Genomic DNA, 20,209 nt, shown 5'->3' with positions numbered 1-20,209 from the left:
TTGTTTCTTTCAACAGTCATGTGTGATACTTCTAGGCCTTCTCCTCCTCTATGATGTATTTTTTGTTTTCATAACACCATTCATCACAAAGGTATGATATGTTTGAAATCCGTGAGAAACATGCTAAAACGTGAGAATCTTAAACCTGCTGTTAGGTGATTGGTTTGGCAGATGTTTATCCCTGAGTGAATTTTAATTCTCTAATTCTTAAGAAACTTGTCATTGAAATTGGCCTTTTAATAGGAGATATTTTCAAGCTTTTAAGCCATTCTGTGCAATAAAACGTGTCTCCTGACTGATGTGAATGCAAGAATGTCCATAAATTTGCTTCCTACCCTTTTTAAAGTAAATTTCCTTATTGTGAAACAATAAATGTTTTTTGTAGGTGCTATAGACAGCAAAAATAATGAAAATGTCTCATTGCTACTTTCATTTCTGGATTCCTCCTCTGAGAGGAAGAAGGAGCACCACCGTGGAAATCCGAAGCCCTGAAGTGTAGCTCTGTAACCTTTCACTCCGGACAAGTCAGGAGTATTCCTAATCCATTATGTGGAGTATTACTAGCATTTCATTCTTCCTCTTCCATCAGTAAAATTCTTTTGGTTGCAACTAACAGAACCCAACTTATCCTCTCTATACTGAAAAGGTCCCATCTCTCTCTAGGCTGTGGAGAGGCCAGCGTGGGTCTGGCCTCAGGAGAAATTAGACGCAGGGCCACATATGATCCTTTTCTGCCTCTGTTCATTTGTTTATTGTCTCAGACTGTTTTTTCCCATGAGGTTAGAGTCATAGCACCTGGCAGCTCCTAGGTCTCGATTTACAGCTCTGCCCCAGCCCCTCAACAAAATGAAGGTGCAGTTCTCAGAATAAGGGGGAGGTGTTGGTTGAGTGTAGTAGTCTCTCATACCATATACAGTTTTTCTGCCTTGTCCCTATTCCTGCCTCAGAAATCTATTATTGTTTATTTCTCCCACTTTCCCTATTTTATTTTGCCTTACTTTGTAACTTTCTATCATCTCATTATCTTTTGTCACTCTCGCATACTGAATATTTAATATAATCACTACTTTATTTTCCCATTAGTTCTTTATCCATTCTTTAGCCACGGCTATCTATGAAATCACTGTAAACTCTTTACTTCTACAATATAACAGCATAAGCCTGTGCCCCACTGGGGAGCAAAAATTGCAACTAGGTAACAAATGCAGTTAACTGCCCCAAATCATTTGGGGCGCCCAGTCGTTTTCCTGTGCCTTGGTGATGAGCCATTTGACTCATTAACTCCATTTGGAATAGAACCCTACGAAAGCACAGAAATAGTGTTACATTATCACAAAATATTAGGTTATAACAAAAATTGTTAACTTATTAAAGGATTTTTTAAAGTTCTAAATAATGTTATCTTAGCTTGTATCAGTTTATATTGGTGCAATAAAATATTTCTGTGAGTCACTCCATCAGAGATCTCATAATGAAAGTAAAGCATTCTCTCTGCACAGCAATTGTCATAGGTCAACAGACTGTCATGGCATGTGACACATAGTTTACAGGGGCTTCAGCTATAAACGGTAGCTAAATTGTTTTAAAATAATTTTTCCATTCTGTTTTAACACTAGATTCACTTTTTAAATGCCAAACATGTCTGCCAGCAAACAATTTCTAATCCTTACCCATAAAAAACAGTTTTAAAATCTTAAAGGTGTAGGATAATAATAAAGATGTCTTTGAGCTCTCTTTCTTCCTTTTGCACTTAGGGAATTAGGCATCTTCTGTTTTTCCATCTTAGTTCCCACTGACTAGGAATGGACTTCCAGCAATCTGATCAGGTAGAAGAAATTGAAGTGCTCTTTGTTCTGTTCTCTGTTACAGGTTTACTTTAACTCAGTCTTCGCATTCTGGTTTGTTTTTATTGAGGGTATAGACCTTACTTTTAGTAGGTAACTCAAAGTGAAAATCAGATACATATTTCTGATTTTTGTGGTTCTCATTGAAAATGTCAAGATTTTTTTATTTTTTTAATTTAAATTATTTTATTGTTGTTCAATTACAGTTGTCTCCATTTTCTCCTCACCCCCCCACCCCCTCTGAACCCACCTCCCTCCCTTGCTTCCACCCTCCCCCTTGATTTTGTCTGTGTGTCCTTTATAGTAGTTCCTGAAAACTGTTCTTCCCACTGCCCCCTGCCCCCTCCCCTCTGGCTATTGTTAGATTGTTCTTAATTTCAATGTCTCTGGTTATATTTCGTTTGCTTTTTTCTTTTGTTGATTATGTTCCAGTTAAAGGTGAGATCATATGGTATTTTCCCTCACCACCTGGCTTATTTCACTTAGCATAATGCTTTCCAGTTCCATCCATGCTGTTGCAAAGGGTAGGAGCTCCTTCTTTCTCTCTGCTGCATAGCATTCCATTGTGTAAATGTACCATAGTTTTTTGATCTACTCATTTGCTGATGGGCACTTAGGTTGCTTCCAGCACTTGGCTATTGTAAATTGTGCTGCTGTGAACATTGGGGTGCATAGGTTCTTTTGGATTGGTGTTTCAGGGCTCTTAGGGTATAATCCCAGCAGTAGAATTGCTGGGTCAGATGGCAGTTCCATTTTTAGTTTTCTGAGGAAGTTCCATACTGCTTTCCATAGTGGTTGCACCAGTCTGCAGTCCCACCAACAGTGCACCAGGGTCCCCTTTTCTCCACAACCTCTCCAACACTTGTTTGTTGCTTTGTTTATGATGGCCATTCTGACTGGTATGAAGTGGTATCTCACTGTGGTTTTTAGCCATCTCTGATGGCTAGTGATGCTGAACATCTTTTCATGTGTCTCCGGACCCTCTGTATGTCCTCCTTGGAGAAGTGTCTGTTCAAGTCTTTTGCCCATTTTATATTTGGGTTTTTTGTCTTCCTGGAGTGGAGTTGTGTGAGTTCTTTATATATTTTGGAGATCAAGCCCTTGTCTGAGGTGTAATTGGCAAATATGTTTTCCTATATGGTTGACTCTCTTTTCATTTTAATGCTGTTTTCTTTAGCCATGCAGAAGTTTTTTAATTTGATGTAGTCCCATTTGTTTATTTTTTCCTTTATGTCCCTTGCTTTAGGGGACATATCTGTGAAGATGTTGCTGCATGGAATGTCTGAGATTTTCCTGCCAATGTTTTCCTCTAGGACTTTTATGGTGTTAGGACTTACATTTAAGTCTTTTATCCACCTTGGATTTGTTTTTGTGTATGGTGTAAGTTGGTGATTGAGTTTCATTTTTTTGCATGTATCTGTCCAGATCTCCCAACACCATTTGTTGAGAGGTTATTTTTGCTCCATTTTATGGAAAATGTCAAGATTTAAATATTAGACATTCTAGTCCTGGCTGATATGGCTCAGTTGGTTGGGCATCTTTCCTGCAAACCAAAAAGTCACTGGCTCAACTCCCTGTTGGGGCGCTTATAGAATGCAATCAGTTGACGATTCTCTCTCACATCAATATTTCTCTCCCTGTCTTTCTCTCTCCCTTCCCTCTCTCCAAAAGAAAATTTTAAAAAGCATCAGACATTCTAAACATGTTCTTGACCATGGTATTAGTAACTTTTGGAGTTGGCAGGGCCAGTGCTATGAGTACAGGCAGTAAGAGCTTATCTTCATTTTTATTTCACCCACTATTGTTTTGGTGTAGTATTTTGCAAATAATAGTTACTCAGATATCTTTGAATGTATGAGAGAATATCAGTGATGGTCTTTAGTTAAATGTTTTAAATAACAATTAGAAAACAAACCAAAGTCTTTATCTGAAAATTGAATCACATGATGGGAGTTCTCTGTAAAGAACTGTATTCAATATTTATTTTCCTAAACTTCTGTAACTTAACCCTTCAGTAACCTGAAGCTTAACATGAAAAGATTTCTGTAGCCAGTGATTGCATCCTTCTTTCTACTTAGCTCAGGTGTCAGTGAAGTCCTCTTAAAAACACTCCAGTGATTTCCCTTATGCACCCCACCCACATGTAAAATATTAATTAGTAAATCAAATTTTCCTAAAATTCAGCATTTATTTATCTTCCCACTACCTGTCCTGGTGCTATATTTATCATGATGTGAAGCTTGCTACCTCAAAATGTTTCCCCTTTCCACAACAGACTTAGCTGTGGTCAGGAAGGAACTTTTTAGTGAACTTCTCACAGCCCACATAAAAAAGCCTGAGCCAGACACAAGGGAGGAAATTCAGCTAAGGTTAATATTTTGATTGGGACAGAACAGCAGGCAGGGCTGACATTGGACAGGAGTTAGGCTGTAGAAGCTTCTCGAGTTCCTTAGGGCTGGGTCCCCTCAGGTTTGACTTCATTGTTTTGTTATTGTGGTGAGTAGCCAGAGGTCAGATGTATATTTATTCAAATAAAGTTACCCGGATGTATTACAAATCTAAATATTGGAAAACTTAGTATATCTTGTGTCCCTATTAATTGTTATTGCTGAAAGTGACTAAGGACACGCAGCTTATGACATAACTAAAAGCGCAAACATTTATAGCCCATTAGAAATGCTAGATATCGTCAATACAGATCAGTGCTCAAAGCTTCACTTGAATAAGCTGTGTGTGGTTTATCTGTCAGTTTCTGAAAATTGCTGAGTTCTTGTAGAGTGGAACAGTGTGCTAGGTGGATTCTGTTTTAGATGACTCCAGTTCTTGCTATCTACACAGACTGTTTCAGGGAAAAAAGCAGTTTATGGCACATTTTTTATCAGTTTATAGTAGGCCATAATCCATGGGGCCAAATCATCTTAAATATGGGCAGATTGTTTCCTTTAAATGATTGAACAATTCCTCTCCTCTTTCTTCTCTATTCTAGAATGGCGAGAGTATCATGGTTGAGCTTGCCGCTGGACCCTTTGGGAATAACGAAAAGGTAGCAATGGCCATTAAACAGAAATGGCTGCCAGTGTGTGTATGTGTGTCCAGTTAATTATTTGCCTCCCTGTGTAAGTCGTTGGTCATGTAGTGCATGTTAAGGTATTGTAAAACATTTTTCTCACAAAATATAGCCCTTTTCTTAGTTATTCTAAACTATTAAACACCTATTGACTTGGGTTTCATCCTAGAATGATGGAAACTTGGTGGAAGCCACTGCTCAGCCCTCAGCTCCCCATGAGAAAGTAAGGATTGTATTTCATTGGCTAAGTAAGGATATATTCATTGGACTTTAAATTATACCCTCTGAGACAAGATTCTTCTTTGGGGAAAAAATCCAGATTGCATTCCCCCCCAAAAAAATCTGTTTCAAAGCCTGAGTCCTATTTTTGCTAAAAAGGGAAAAAAGGTTAGATGTGGGGATACTAGCATTAATAGTTACCCCTACATGTGTTTTATTTTTCCAAAACTATGTTTTTTTTTCAAGTTTTCTGTGTACTCAGAGTCTATATGTGTTTAGTTTATATTCTCTTATTTCAAGTTCTTCTAAATGTCAATTTTAAAATGTTAAAACAATTATTCTAATATTAATCCTTCCCTTTCTAGAAGATACAGGTAAAGATTCCTATGATGTTTATTGGTGTCCCCTTTTTTTTTTTAAATATTTACAGTTACCAGTAGTCATCAAAGTACCAAAGCTGGCCTATTTTTCAGTAATGAGTGTATGCCTCATGCCTGTTTCCATATTGGGTTTTGGAGACATTATTGTACCAGGTAAGCAATTGTTTGTAACAATTTCAGTAAAAATATACTGATCATTGAAATTTGTCAAATGTATAGTATTTGTTAAAAGTTACCTACTCTGTTTGAAGTATTTCTGGCTATCACTAGAGCTGGGATAAGTGACAAAGAAAGGAAAAAGCTTTTTGAGTATTAGAAGACAAAGCCCATTGTGTTACAACCAAAGTATATCTTCCACGGCTCAAATGTGTCTTAGAGGAAGTAATTAGGATCAGTTTGACCTTCCTTAAGAAAGTATAATATATATCAAAACCCCTTTTAAAAGTTGAATTTAACAATAATCAGTGTATTACAATTCTTGTCACTTCTATTTTAAAAGAATAATTGTGTTTTAGGGGAAGTGGTTTAGAGGGGGAACATCATAAACACCACCTGACAGAGCCCTTTTACACAAAACAACATACAGCGTGTGGTAGATCCTTCTCCTAACATGTCTTCTCTGCCAGTTACTGCAGTTCTGCATTATTTTCTTCACTGGGTTACCTGTAGATTAGGCTTAATCCTAGCCCATTAATAATATAGTTTAGAAGTAATTAATATTTCTCAATCAGCTGACACTTTGTCCTTCCTCACTTACTGTCTCCCTGGGTATATCACCTGCCTGTGCATGGGTAAAGAGTACTGCCTCCTCCTCTGAAGAAGAAAAACATTTTTTCTACTAGGAAGGGAGACTTTTATTCTACTCATTTTATTCTACTAGGAAGGGAGACTTTTCATTTACATAGTAAAGCCAGGCAGAGAGAAAATTTAACAGTGTGTTGCCTTTTGAATCACTGTGGCAAAGTCCAGCATAGCAATAGTCTTATTTCAGTGAGTTTCTTCCATTCACATAACTGATAAAGTAGGAAGAGCATTCTATTTAGAAACCTTAAGATTTCTTAAACACCTTTATTTAGATTTATCCACAATTTTACCAGTTTCACACCAAGTACTGTATAAAATCCTGTATGTAGCACTTAGCACTGAATTGGGGGCGGGGGGATATATAAATGTTGCATTCTTGAGGTAAATGTCAAAACATCTCAAATATTTTTTCAAAGAGTAAAGTTTTGGACAATACATGACTTAATTCTAAAAGCTAAATTATAATTTGGGGAGAGGAAGTAACATTTTTTAAACATGTGGAAATAAGATTAAACAGGAAATATAGTAAAAATAACAAGGAACTATCAAGGAACTTATTTGATTAGTTATATAGGGACCAAACTACTGATAAAAATAAAACATTAGTTACTTCAAACAACTAATAAAAATAGTAGTTATTTGATGATTCTTAAATAGTTAAATATCATTCTAACTGATTCATAACAGTGTTTAATTAGTAAATATAATCTGAAACAACTTCTTTGTAGAGGTCAACAAAGTTTTTAAAAGAGGTAATAAAATGGGTTATTTTTGCATACTTGCATTTTTACAAATGAGAGCTTATATGAAATTTTTATTCGAGCTCTTTATATTAAAGCTCCAACTCATTTTATTCTACTAGGAAGGGAGACTTTGATCACAATTTGAAATTGCCTTCCTGATGTTCTTTTTAATACATTTTTCTAGATGGTACATTTAAAAACTAAATGAATCGAACAGACACAGAACATTACAACCAGTAACAGCAGAACACGTATACTTACATTTCAAGTGTACACGGAACATTTTCTAGAATATATGTTAGACCACACAACGAATCTTACCAATTTTAAGAAGAAATGAAATAATGACAGAAATATCTTTTGACCCTAATGGTATGAAACTGGAAATTAATAAAAGGAAAAAACCTGGAACATTTGTAAATGCATGGAAATTAAACAGTACACTCCTAAACAACCAGTGAATCAAAGAGAAGTTAAAAAGTATCTTGAGACAAGCAAAGAACCACAGCATTCCAAAACCTATGGGATGCTATAAAAACAGTTCTAGGAGGGAAATTTATAGTGATAAGCACTTACATCAGGAAAATAGATCACAGATAAGTGACCTAACATTACACATAAAGAAACTAGAAAAGGAAGAACAAACTAAAAAGTTAACAGAAGGCAGAAAATAATAAAGATTAGGACCAAAATAAAGAGAACATGAAAACAATAGAAAAATTAGCAAAAGTAAGAGTTGGTTCTTTAAAAACATGAAATTGACAAACTATTAGCTAAACAAACCATGAAAAAAGAGACAGGACCCAAATCAATGAAATTATAAATGAAAGAGGAGATATTACAACTGGTACTACAGAAATATAAAAAAAATTCTTCATAACATGGAATTGTAAGCAGCTAATAAAAATCATGTTGTTAAAGACCATTTACCCCTGTCCGGTGTAGTTTAGTGATTGAGTGCAGGCTGCAAACCAAAGGGTCGCCAGCTCGATTCCCAATCAGGGCACATGCCTGGGTTGTGGGCCAGGTCCCCAGGAGAGGACATGCAAGAGGCAACCACACATATTGAAAAAAGAAAAAAAAAGACGGTTCAATGTCTGGAGGAAATGTTTAAAATATGGCATTAAGCTAAAAAATTAGCATATAGAATCATATCATTAGCATATAGAAACAATTTGAGGTACTCTAACGTTCTCATGATGCAAAAAGTGAAGGTTAAATACAATACAACATGTACTGCTGCCACAGGTAGTTGCTGTTGTGGGTTTAAGAGAATAACATGGAATGTTTTTTCTGTTAAGGCCTGTTGATTGCATACTGTAGAAGATTTGATGAGCAGACTGGTTCTTCTTCTTCTATATACTATGTCTCCTCCACAATTGGTAAATTTTTTATTTTTTTCTTATTATGTTGTATAACCCTTAGGAAAGGGAAAAGATCTAAAAACAAGGAACTCTGAATTCTAATTCTTTACCATTAATTAAGAAGACAATTTTTCCATCAAAAAAGGAATAATTATACTTTACTCCCTACATCACAAAGTTTTTGAAGTTTAGGAAATTATATGTGAAAGAAGAACATTAGGTTCTATATATAAAATGCTTGTTAGAGCACCTGGCACACAAGTAGTTAATACATAGCATAATGCTAGATTTTTAAAAAAATACTGCATGGATAACTATATATAAATGAATTTATGGTACAAGAACATCTCACCCAGGACAGTAGAGGTAGTTGTTAGTTATCCTTCTGTTTCTATTGAGAACAGACAAGAGCAGGAAGGAAGCCAGTAAATACTACTGAACATATGAAATAGATAACTCAGAGTCCAAACACCAAATTTCTTTTAGGTAAATAACCTGCACCAGAGCCATTTAGATACTATTCAACCTAAGTTTTCAATTGCACAGTAGAATTAAATCTAGTAAATTAAAAGTGTAGGTTTACAGTAGAGTGTTACTAAAAATAGGTACCCTGACAATAGGAAAGAATAGCTAAGTGAATGAAGAGATGAAAAAAGAAAAGCAATCTGAAGCCATTCAGTATTTACTTTGTAAGGGCATTAAGAGTCTAGCAGCAGTTAGTGTGGATCATTAAAAGAATACTCAATGAAAATGCATAGAATAGGACTGTCTGTCAATTCTGCTGTGTCACTTTGGACAACTCACTTAATTCTCCTGGTTCTCCATGGCCTCATCTGTAAAATGAGGAGGTAGACTAAATTGTTCATAATAGGACCATGAGTCATTAAGAAAAGATCAAGTGATATTTGTTATGCTTTTGTTGAATAAGTCCATGAAATATATAATCAATATTAGGAAGATTTTCCAATGCAACCATTAGCACCTACAGGTACAAATTTTTTGTTACCTGAAATGTGGAACAACTCAAAAACCTTAATGGTGACAGATACATGAGACTTTCTTAAATTATCTTGACCCACAGTTGATGACTAGGATAATTATAATTGAAATACCAACCAGTTTCCAAATTTTTCAAAAGCTCCATAGAACATCTTTCCTAATTACTGTCTTAGGAACATAATGAAATTATGAAAGGAGTCATAGAGGAGAATTGTCCTCAGATACTTGAAAACCAGTACTCCAGCGTATTTTTATTTGAAAACCAGTACTCCAACATGTTTTATTTAAAAACCAGTACTTCAACATATTTTTGTACTTGCGAGCCCTTAAATATCGATGAGTCAACAAAATGATTTTATTGCTCTTGATTAAATAACCTTGTGGCCTGAGGGGATATTTCTTCGGAAGCATTTAGGAATGACTGATACTTGGTGTTCTTTTTTGCAGCTTATGCTGTGGGCATGATACTCACGTTTGTTGTTCTGGTGCTGATGAAAAAGGGGCAACCTGCTCTCCTCTATTTAGTGCCCTGCACGCTCATTACCGCCTCAGTTGTTGCTTGGAGACGTAAGGAAATGAAAAAGTTCTGGAAAGGTAACAGCTATCAGGTGCGTGCTTATATTTGAACTACCAAGTTATCTTATGAAATGATTCACTGACTGATTTTATATATCTGACTCTAGAAACTGACTATATATACCTCAAAGCTTTTATGTGCCAAAAATTTATCTTGGATCTCAGGATGTCCTTTAAGTTTTTTCCACTACTGCCCCTTTCCTGTCCACCTGCTGCATCATCAGTTCTCTCTGCCACTGCAATCTGATGCCAGAATCCTGGTGACGCAAGACAAAACTACCAGGAAGGAGTGGGAGGGCATCAGGGAAAAGCAAAACACATTTCAACGTGACTTTTCAAAATCCACACAAAAGTAGACTTCATGAAATATAAAATTCTGTGTTTACTGAATTTTGAGACTGACATTAGCTACTTATAGTGAGGGTCCTAAGGTTTTGCTAATGAAAAATATAACTTCTTCAGCAAATAAATGGGCCTAAATGAAATAAATAGGGCACTTGTTTCAGATTTAAATGGATCAAGATTGACCTTTCTATAAAATTACAAAACAGAAAATCTTAATACCAGACTCAGTTATGTTTGTTTCTTCATTAAGGTTAAACCCCTTCCTTGTTTTTTTTTTTTTCCTGAAAGCGCTTGGTATTCCAGTAAAGTTTGTTTGCATTGAAATGAAAGAGGGTTGAGAAACCCTAGCCTTTGAGGTCAGGGTCATGGCATTGATCCCTTCATGAGGCAGTTAGCTCTGCTTTGCCCTGTTACAACAAACTGCCATCCTCCATCCACCCTCATTCATGCGTGCCAGTGGTCACATGAACAAAACAGAGGTACTTTGGGTGGATGGCTGTAATTGTTAATAGATAAACCGTTCAAAGTTCATATCCATCTTGTGGTTGGTCTGTTGTAGTATCATCTTTATTTAACAAGAGGTGATTAACACATTAAGTTAAAATTACTATAACTGGGAAAAGCACTGGTCTAGAATTCATTGGGGTAAATCTTATAATTTCTCTAAGATTTGGATAAAAATAACAATATCGTCCCTGCTTACCTCACAATGCCATTATCTCAATATGTATTTATACACATCGAATTAGTTTATGTTCACGAGGTTCATGACTAAACTAGTGAGACAGCTTGCAACTTTTCCATTAAGAGGACTCCCATATAAAGTTTTGTAAGAGATTTAAAAAATAAAGTGTGTCCTACATCACATACTCTACTACTATACCAGCCTTTGAAGGCCACATCCCAAGGAGTGCTCTTTGCCATCATTTAAAAAATAGTTTTACATTTCTTCACTTAGCAGATGTTTATAGAGTAGTTCTATGACCCAGGTACTATTTTAGGAGCTGGTGATAAAATACGAACGAGTTAGAAGCAGATCTAGTCTCATGGCCTCTTAAAAGCTGGAGTGTAGTGGGAGTGCAGATAGAGTCAGCAACAGCAAAGTGTGATAAATGTACTAGTTATGGTAGGTGGCCATGAAAGCCAAAGCGGGGACCCCAGTGCTTGTGGGTTCATTACAATCAAGGTGATTTGGGGAAGGCTTTTGAAAGAATGTTAAATTTATGTTGAGACTTTCACTGAGCCATGTGTTCCACATTGCGGGAACCATGTCTTCAAAGGTCAGAGGAAAGAGAGCATGGCCCCTGGTCTGGGAGCCGAATGAGGTTTAGGATGACTGCAATGTTGAGGAAGCCTAGGGGAGCTGTAGGCAGTGAAAACTGGAGAAGGAAGCAAGGGTAAGAGCCTGTAGGGTCTTGTTAGCCATGGTAAAGAGTTTGGGTTGTATCTTAAAAACATTAGGGACCCTTTAAGGGTTTTAAGAAACTTAGAAAATAGATTAAAGGAGGGAGCAAAACTTGAGGCAGCTCTCACAATGAGGTGATAGAACCCAGAATTAGGAAGGTAGTGTGAGACTGAGAAACATGGACAAGGTCAAGAGAAATTAAGAGGCATATTTAATGGGATGTGGTAATAGATTCAATGTAGAGAGAGGAGACGGAAGTGGAGTCCAGGGTTTCTGGCTTGAGTAACTGAGTGGGTGGGTGGGTGGTGATATTATTCACTGAGATAAAGGGGTGCAACAGGTTTGAGGAGGAATATGATAAATTCAATGTTGGGTAAGTTAAATGTTGGCTATGAATTCAATTTTGAACATTTCAAAGTACCAAGAAAGAGGGAGATAATAGGTAGTTGAATAAATGTCCCCTTATGTTGAGGAGACAGAACTAGCTAGAAATGGAAACTTGGGTGTGACACAAGCACACTCAGTGAGTGAGTAAGAGTGTAGAGGGAGAAGACAGGCCTCAGGAAGAATTGTGAGCAACAGGTTTCTACAATTAGAGCACCTATCTGATTAACCAATTATAACCTAAGGACAAGGAAGATAAGCAACACGAGGAAATTTTGTTTAGGGTTAGCATTAAATCCTGGGTTAGAATTTACATTTGGGACTATTGGAGCACATGTGATATCTTACAGAATTAAATATATTTTTAGTTAGTTTTATCATGTCATTTTATTTTTATTTATAAAATTTTTTCTTTCCCTTTAATACAGGGTGGGACAAAAATAGATTTACAGTTGTATGCAAAACACAATTTATTTTTATATTATTATTTATTAATTATTGCATTATTTTCCACTTGAACAACTGTAAATATACTTTTGCTGCACCCTGTACATTTTCAAGGAATTTTATTATAAAAATATGTGCTTTTATAGAAAAATTTGAACGTGTAGAAAAATAAAATTAAGTTTACCCATAAATCCCACCAGCTAAAGATAGCCACTCTTAAAATTTAAGTGCATTGCCTTGTATGCCTTCCTAGATAAATGGGCTGGTGATTGCATGAAACCACACTCTAAATCATTCTATCCAACATTGCATGTTAGTGTTATTTCATGTTAAGTTTCTTGTAAAAACCATTTTACTTGGCTGCACATATGCATGTACCATACTTTATCTTACCATTTCCTATTGGCACAGTAATTTCTCTTTGGCAGATTGTCCAGATAATAAAAATTGGGGGAAATTGTTGTGAAAAGATGTTCGTTAGAGTACTTCTGATCATCTTTATTCTATATAAATGACTTGTAGGTTAGTGTTACTGGCAGTTAATGAACAAAAAGTTTTATATAGACCCTAACCCTGCTTTTACTTCGATTATTTTTCTTTTTTGTTTTAATTACAAAGTGATACATGTTTGCATTTTTTAAACAAGCAGTTAAAAGTAACATGGAATTCCCTTTTCTAACACTTCTGTCCCTGCACCCACTCTGAAGAGGAAGCTACTTTGAACAGTTTATGTGGAGCTTCCAGATCTTTTTATGTCAGCGCATACTATAAATAGTTGAATGCATAGAGATGTTGTATGCAAAGCTGTACTAACATTGTGTCTCTTTGGAAGTATTCTACAGCTCCTTTTTTCTAAGGTTTATTGTAGCATCATTCATCCTCCGTGTTTATTGAAAAGAACAGGGGTGGTAGGTAAGAAAAGAAATCAACTAACAGATGCATTTATATTCCCTTTGAACAAGTGCTTTGCTCTCACCATCTTGAGTTTCATTCTTTTTTTTTTAAAGACTTTATTTATTTACTTTTTAGAGAGGGGAGAAGGAAAGGAAAAAATAAGGGAGTAGGAACATCAGTGTACAAGAGATACATCGATCAGTTGCCTCTCACAAGCCCCCAACCAGGGGCCTGGCCAGCAACCCAGGCATATGTGACCTTTTGGGTCACAGGCCAGTGCTCAGTGCACTGAGCCCCTCCAGCCACAGCTGTTTCATTCTGAAACATTATGATCTTGAAAAAAAGTATGATTCTGCTTCACAGCAGCTGCCTAAAAAGGGAGAGATCATTCCTGCTAGATACAAAGCAGTAGTAAATGCTCCAGAACGACAGACTCCAGGGCTCTGATCACATGACATAGTAGCTAAATTAGGCAATCAGTTGTAGGAAAATCCATTAAGAAGTATCTGAAAACATAGGACAACTTTGGCTATACACTTTTCACTTTTGTAATGTGGTGTCATAATTTTATTAGGTGAAGACATTCAGAATATAAAGTAACACAGTAATAAAAAGTGGAACCCACTGCCAGTCTGACTACGTTATAACTCTGACTTTGTTAATTATTAGCTGTGTGACCTTAGGCAAGTTACTCAGCTTCTTAGTGTCTCAGTTTCCTCCATTGTAAAATGGGATACAAATCATCCTGCTTAAGAGGATTGTTGTAATATAAGCAAAATGCTTAGAATAGTGCCTGGTGCAACATAAACATGATAGATGTATTTGCTATTATTATTTGTAAGAATCGGGGGTTTTGTTTGGTTTATTTGGTGGTTTGGCTGTTATTTTGCAGATAATTTACTAGATTTACATTTTCCTGGTTTGGATATTAAAACTTTGGTTCTTTGTTAAATCTGGTTCCTTTGATGTTTGTAAGAGGATGTGATAGCTATCACAACCTCAGAGGGAAAAAAGTCTATTAAATGCTGTCATTTTCCCACTGTGTACTAGATTCTTTAAATATGAAGGATGAATATTTGCTTAAATTTTAATGAAGCTAGTGGCAGAATATTGTAAACTGCTGTCAAGAGAGAATCTGTTTTTCTAGAAAACTAGCATTTTTGAAAGTTAAAGAATGCAATGCCTTCACAAAATTATTCCCCAGTTAAGGTTTTTGAAAAAAGAAAATCTCTCATTGCTTTTGTCTAACTTTCAAAGTCAAAATGAATTTAACTTGAATATTGTCATTTGTGGTATATTATAAGGTATATATAGACAATATACTATATATAGGCTTTGGCATCAGTTCTGGCAAATTACTCAATCTCTTTAAATTGTCTCCTTGTCCATAAAATGAGGTTGGGTCTACAGGCAGGTAGGCGATCATATAATCCATGGTGGTGAGTTAGCCCAAGACTTGGTGAGGCAACTGGATATTGAAATCAGATAAGGTTAAGCAGATGCTTGGAAAGTGGAACAAGGAGCCTCAACAAGCCTGGTAAAACAGGAAGATTAGGTATGGACCCAGAGTAGGACAGCTGAGGGTCAGCCCTGAAGACCACCCTTGGGCAGTGACTGGCTTATCTCTTAGGATTACAGCGTAATAAAAATCCTTTCCTTCCTCTCCCCCTGCTTTCATTATCTTTATTGCATTGCCAGTTTCTGTTTCCAGAATATCCCTTATGTAACTCCCAACTCAAAAGCTGCATTCTCCAAGCAGATATATGAGTTTTCCAGTTGAAATTAATTTCACCTTTCCCCATAATTTTTTTAGACTTTGTACTTTAAACACATTAACATTTGCCTTGTGGCGGTAGATATTTGAGTATGCCAGCCTCATTAAGTTATTAATGCCCGAGTGTTAGGAGCCCACAGTGCTGACAACAGTGTTTTATACACTGTGAGCTCTCAGTCGGTGCTATTGAATTCTTCAGGTAAGACGGCCGTGCTATTCAGCCCTTAATCCACTGACCTTTAGTCTGGTGTGTGTGTGTGTGTGTGTGTGTGTGTGTGTCTACAAGCTTCCTGATCGTACTTCAGCAGCCCTCATAAAATTACCAAAATTCTTATACAGTATTGTAATAGCCACTTTAAAAACATTAGACAGACTTACATGTCTACAATCTTTTTACATAATCATTTTTTCCAAGTGCCAAAAGTCTTTGCTACTGTTTTGAAATAATCAAATAACACATGTGAGATAAAAGAAAGTCTGAATCAAAGGTGACGGCATGCATGTTTATGCTGTTAATCATCTGGCTCACTCGAACGTCTGATATGAGCGTAGGGTACAAGCAGCAGAAAGCAGGACTCCCCACGGGAGACGTCCAGGCGTCCTGGGCGGCCCCAGCAGCCTTTTCATGTTATTTTCAACGGTCAGATTGCACCTTGTTTGTTGCTGAAACTTAAGACATTTCATGGAAATACAATACTTTAGCATTTTACAGAGTCTTTTAAAACTTCATTCCATGAATTTCTCTGATCAAAAGAAGTAACATTTCTATAGGACTTCACTAAAATAATACTAGTTCGGAAAACCTTATTGTATATTCTCCATAGCTTGAAGCTATTTAACTCTGTGTTTTCTATGAACTTCTTTTCTAGAATGCTTCCAGAATACAGTATTTGGTTCCGTTTATTTAATTTTCCTCAAAGTCTTAGTTCTAATTAGTGTAAATAAAGGTGTATTTTCTCTAGAAAAAAAAATCAAGCATAATTACTTTGGTACATAAAACAATTAAGAGGAATCATCATTTTAGGGGATTTTTGTTTCTTTCTAATCCTAAGTTGGTGAAGTTAGTTTATGCAAACATCTCCAATGAACAGTTTTACTCTGAGTGGGAAGTAAGTTTTTAGTTTATTGATATTCTGTAAACAGTGGGTTTGTCTGTGTTAAATGTCACTAGAGCTTCTAATTATTTTTAGAAGTCACAAGCTGTGACTGACAAGCCAGAGTAGAGACACTTAGAACAACGCCACTTTCGTGTCAACAGCTCTCCAGTTACCCCACTGTGATGAGCGTTTCATTAGACTTTCTAGTGATCGGTTCAATTATAAATAAACAGAGCTGTCAGTAAATCATAGGTTTCTATATTGTTTTTACTGAAAAAGTCAGTAAAAAAAAGTGAATATAGAGCAGAGATGTTTACTTCTCAATAAGTTGATTTTTTTTGTGGGGGGGATGTTTTTCCCAGTCCAGGACATGCTTGTTGACTCTAGAGAGGGAAAGGGAGGGAGAGAAACACTGATTGACTCTCAGAGTGTGCCCCGACTGGGGACTGAACCTGCAAGCCAGGCACGTGCCCTGACCAGGTATCAAACCTTCAGCCTTTTGGTTATAGGATGATGCTCCTAACACACTGAGCCACACTGGCCAGGGCTGAAAGTGTTGTCTTTTATTTGTTTTAACTAATATATTTCTGTCTTTATGGATTTGATTAAAGTGCCAATGAAGTACCTGCACATTCAGAAAGAAGCAGCATGTTCTCTCTTAGAGTATGCAGGCTACTATTTCATTAGATTACAGTTGCCAGGGTAAACAGCTCTTGGTGAAGAAAGAGAGTTCCCCCACCATCCATTTTGCTGAGGCTGCTCTGAGGTGACCTCTTTCACCCAGAGCTTCTAAGTTACTAGAAGAAAGGGGGGGCTAAATATGTCTTCCGTGCTTCTTCTTTCCTCCTTTATTCAAATAGTAAGTAAAATCAACTCTTCAACAACTTCATCTTATATTTCATGTAGCGAAATGCTTAATAAATATGCTGCCTGTCTTGATTTGGCTTTTTTCCCCCTCTTCCAAGTGCTACGAACTCATAACTACCTTCATCTAAGGGGTATGTTTGGCAAATAAAGGGCCTCAGAACTGATTGTTTGGGGATCTGCGATGACTCATAGAGCGTCAGCAGGTCTGTGTCTTCAAAGCCGTCTCTATTACTTGAAACAGTTGTCAGCTGAAAGACTCAGTTCTGGTTTATTCTTGTCTAGCAAGTGCTGAGACCCCATTATTGGAAATTATTACTCTGCCTCTACTTCCAAAAAAACATGGAAAACTTGTAGAATCGGTTTACAAAAATAGAACATTTATCTTGCTGGTCTTCTAATTCTTGATAAAAAAAAAAAAGAGGCAAAAAGTCCATCACAATACTGAAATTTAATCATTTATCTGAAAATCTTTGACACTATTCACAGAGACATTAAGTACATTTTTCTGTTTTTAAGTAATTTTATCTGATTAACAGGGGAAAACACTGAAAACATTGAAGCTCTATCTTCTTTCCCAAATCCATGAGAATATGGGCAGAGCCGAAGTGATCATTTGAGAAAAGTGGTAATTCCTCTAAAGTTAGCCTAGAGCATATGTGTTCCTGATTTTGTTTTCAGATATCATTTGACCATTAAGTACCTTCAAGTTATTTGTTTTGAGTAGAAATTTTTGTCATGCAGTGTTTCCAAAATTTCACATATTTTTAAATTATCTTAAGGTCCTTTCAAGATGTCATTCAGGTTACACTGTCCCCAAGCCAGCGGGTATTCTCACAGTGACGTGTGGGGGCACTCGTCGTTTTGCCGCTTCCAGGAGTGTACAGTGGCTGGAATAGTACCCTGGAATAAGCACCAGGAGTATCTTCTTTTGCGGTGGAGCTCCCACTGCCGTGAAGGGCAGTATTCATGCAAGGAAATGGAAATAGTGGAAGACCCAGAGAAAACGCTCATCAGATTGACACTCAGTCCAATGAGGAGACTTTCTGAAAGGTTCAGTGTCACTTGGACCATGTCCTCAAGAGTATGGATACTGAACCAGTACATGCTCCGAAAGGAGTGCTCAGTTCCATAGAGCACTCTGTCATTTTAAAAAATTGAGAATCCTTTTGCCACACTAATGAATATTGAGGGCAAATTGAAAAATTTGCATTTCCTAACACTTCTTCTTTTACCTAGATGATGGACCACCCAGACTACGCAACAAGTGAAGAAAACCCTGAGGCAGCCGGTCAGCAGATTCTCCCACAGTAACAAGTGGACCCGCCATCTGTGTTGGCTGATTTTCTGCAAAGGGTGTTTGACATCTTAAATGGACTTTTGAATTGACAACCTGAAAGAATCTCCAATGACATACTTGCAAATACACATTTTTAAGAGCTGGTACTGACAATTATATCATAAGTAATTAAAATACATTAGCTTTTAACTATGTTAAAGTTGTGCCTTCACATTCAATAAAAGGAGATGGTCTGTATAACTTTCAAAATGTATTATACACAGTATATTTTTTTAGATATAAAGTATTGATCCATCCCTGTATTTTCTTACTGAAATCAATTTCTTTTCAACTCTAATGATAGATAGAAGTATTTCTGTCAAAGTGAGTTTCTGAACAGATTTTACTGAAAATAATTATGCAAATTTTATCCTCTATAGAAATAAATATTTAAGATTATGCAAGAACACAGTTCAACAATGAAATTTTGGACTTTTATCACTGCAAAGGTTAGAAAAATATAATTTGGGAATATATATCAGTACATATTTTTATAGCATAAGTTTAAAAAATTTCCAGTTCTTTTTTAAACTTGAGAACCCAAATTGCTTCAAATTGCTATGTATTATATTAGAATATTTTTCTAGGTAGAGAGAAACATAACATATAGAACTAGTAATTAAAAGGACACAAAAACTGGCATTCTCAGTTTTCAGTGGACTGTTTTTTCTTAGAAGGTATAGCTTAAATTTCTGTGTTAACATTCAGTTTCACTATAGAATCTCTGATCTCTGAAGTTTGGTTCTGTTGCTGTTTCGACTTGGTATTTAGTACAAAATTATATACTGATACATATGACTCATTGTTTGAGTGTAACACCCCTAACAGTCCTCTTGGCCACCATCTTGATTCCTACTCCTTTCTTCAAAGGAAACCACTGTTAACTTTTTAATATTTTGGTGGGTAACGGAATACCAATATACCAGGCGTGTTTCAGAGGAAAGCATTGCAGAAAAAGACAAGAGACTGGGCATTAGTGTCGATTAAATTACATTACCAGAGTGTGAGTAAATGGTCTTAGCACAAGACACTGGTGTCTCAGTTTTCTCATCTGCAAAATGAGTGGGTTAGACCAGCAGTTTCAACCTTTTTCATCTCCTGGCACACAGAAACTAATTACTAAAATTCTGCAGCACACCAAAAAATATATTTGCTGCTGATCTGACAAAAAAATAGGTATAGTTTTGATTCACTCACACTGGACAGCTATTTAGTGTTGCCTGTTGTCATTTTTTAATTTGACAATCTAAGAGAAAAGGGGTCAGTGCCCCTGACTAAATAGTCAGTATTGCTTGTTTTAAAAATTCTCATGGCACACCAGTGTGCCTCTTGCAGCACACTGGTTGAAAATCAGTGGGTGAAACCAGTTAATCACTGGTACCTTCCAACTTGAAAAAACATCTTTCTCATTCTTTGCTAAATCTCAGATGTGACCTTGAACATTCTCCTGGGAGTGAGAGGTCAAATTACCTTTTCATTTTCTTTTACTTCCTCTTAAGAAATTTCCAAATGACAAGTAATTGCAAAGGCAGCAGATTTCTGCGTTCTCTGTAAGTAATATTCAGGATATGTGAACAACTCTGTTTTCATTCTAAGGCCAGTTCAACTGATTAAAAGATAAAGCTATTTATTGCCTTTTCAAATGGATCAGAGCTTTGGTATTT

The 20,209-nt window shown here is 36.4% G+C and overlaps 1 protein-coding gene across 1 annotated transcript in view; it reads left to right on the top strand.

Moving 5' to 3' along the window:
* The window catches only part of SPPL2A (signal peptide peptidase like 2A), a 46,158-nt gene extending 26,776 nt beyond the window's left edge, over nucleotides 1-19,382 (top strand). The window contains 6 exon segments of the mRNA XM_036033447.1: nucleotides 17-91; nucleotides 4,831-4,887; nucleotides 5,561-5,663; nucleotides 8,359-8,439; nucleotides 9,868-10,028; nucleotides 18,446-19,382. Of these exon segments, the coding sequence (XP_035889340.1) occupies nucleotides 17-91; nucleotides 4,831-4,887; nucleotides 5,561-5,663; nucleotides 8,359-8,439; nucleotides 9,868-10,028; nucleotides 18,446-18,520 (552 nt within the window). The 3' untranslated portion in view covers nucleotides 18,521-19,382.
* Nucleotides 19,383-20,209: the final 827 nt, after the last annotated feature.

Source organism: Phyllostomus discolor, chromosome 1 (genome assembly GCF_004126475.2).
Source record: "Phyllostomus discolor isolate MPI-MPIP mPhyDis1 chromosome 1, mPhyDis1.pri.v3, whole genome shotgun sequence".
Lineage (NCBI taxonomy): Eukaryota > Metazoa > Chordata > Mammalia > Chiroptera > Phyllostomidae > Phyllostomus > Phyllostomus discolor.
Note: the sequence above shows the minus strand (reverse complement) of the source record. Positions and strands in the feature narration are given on the sequence as shown.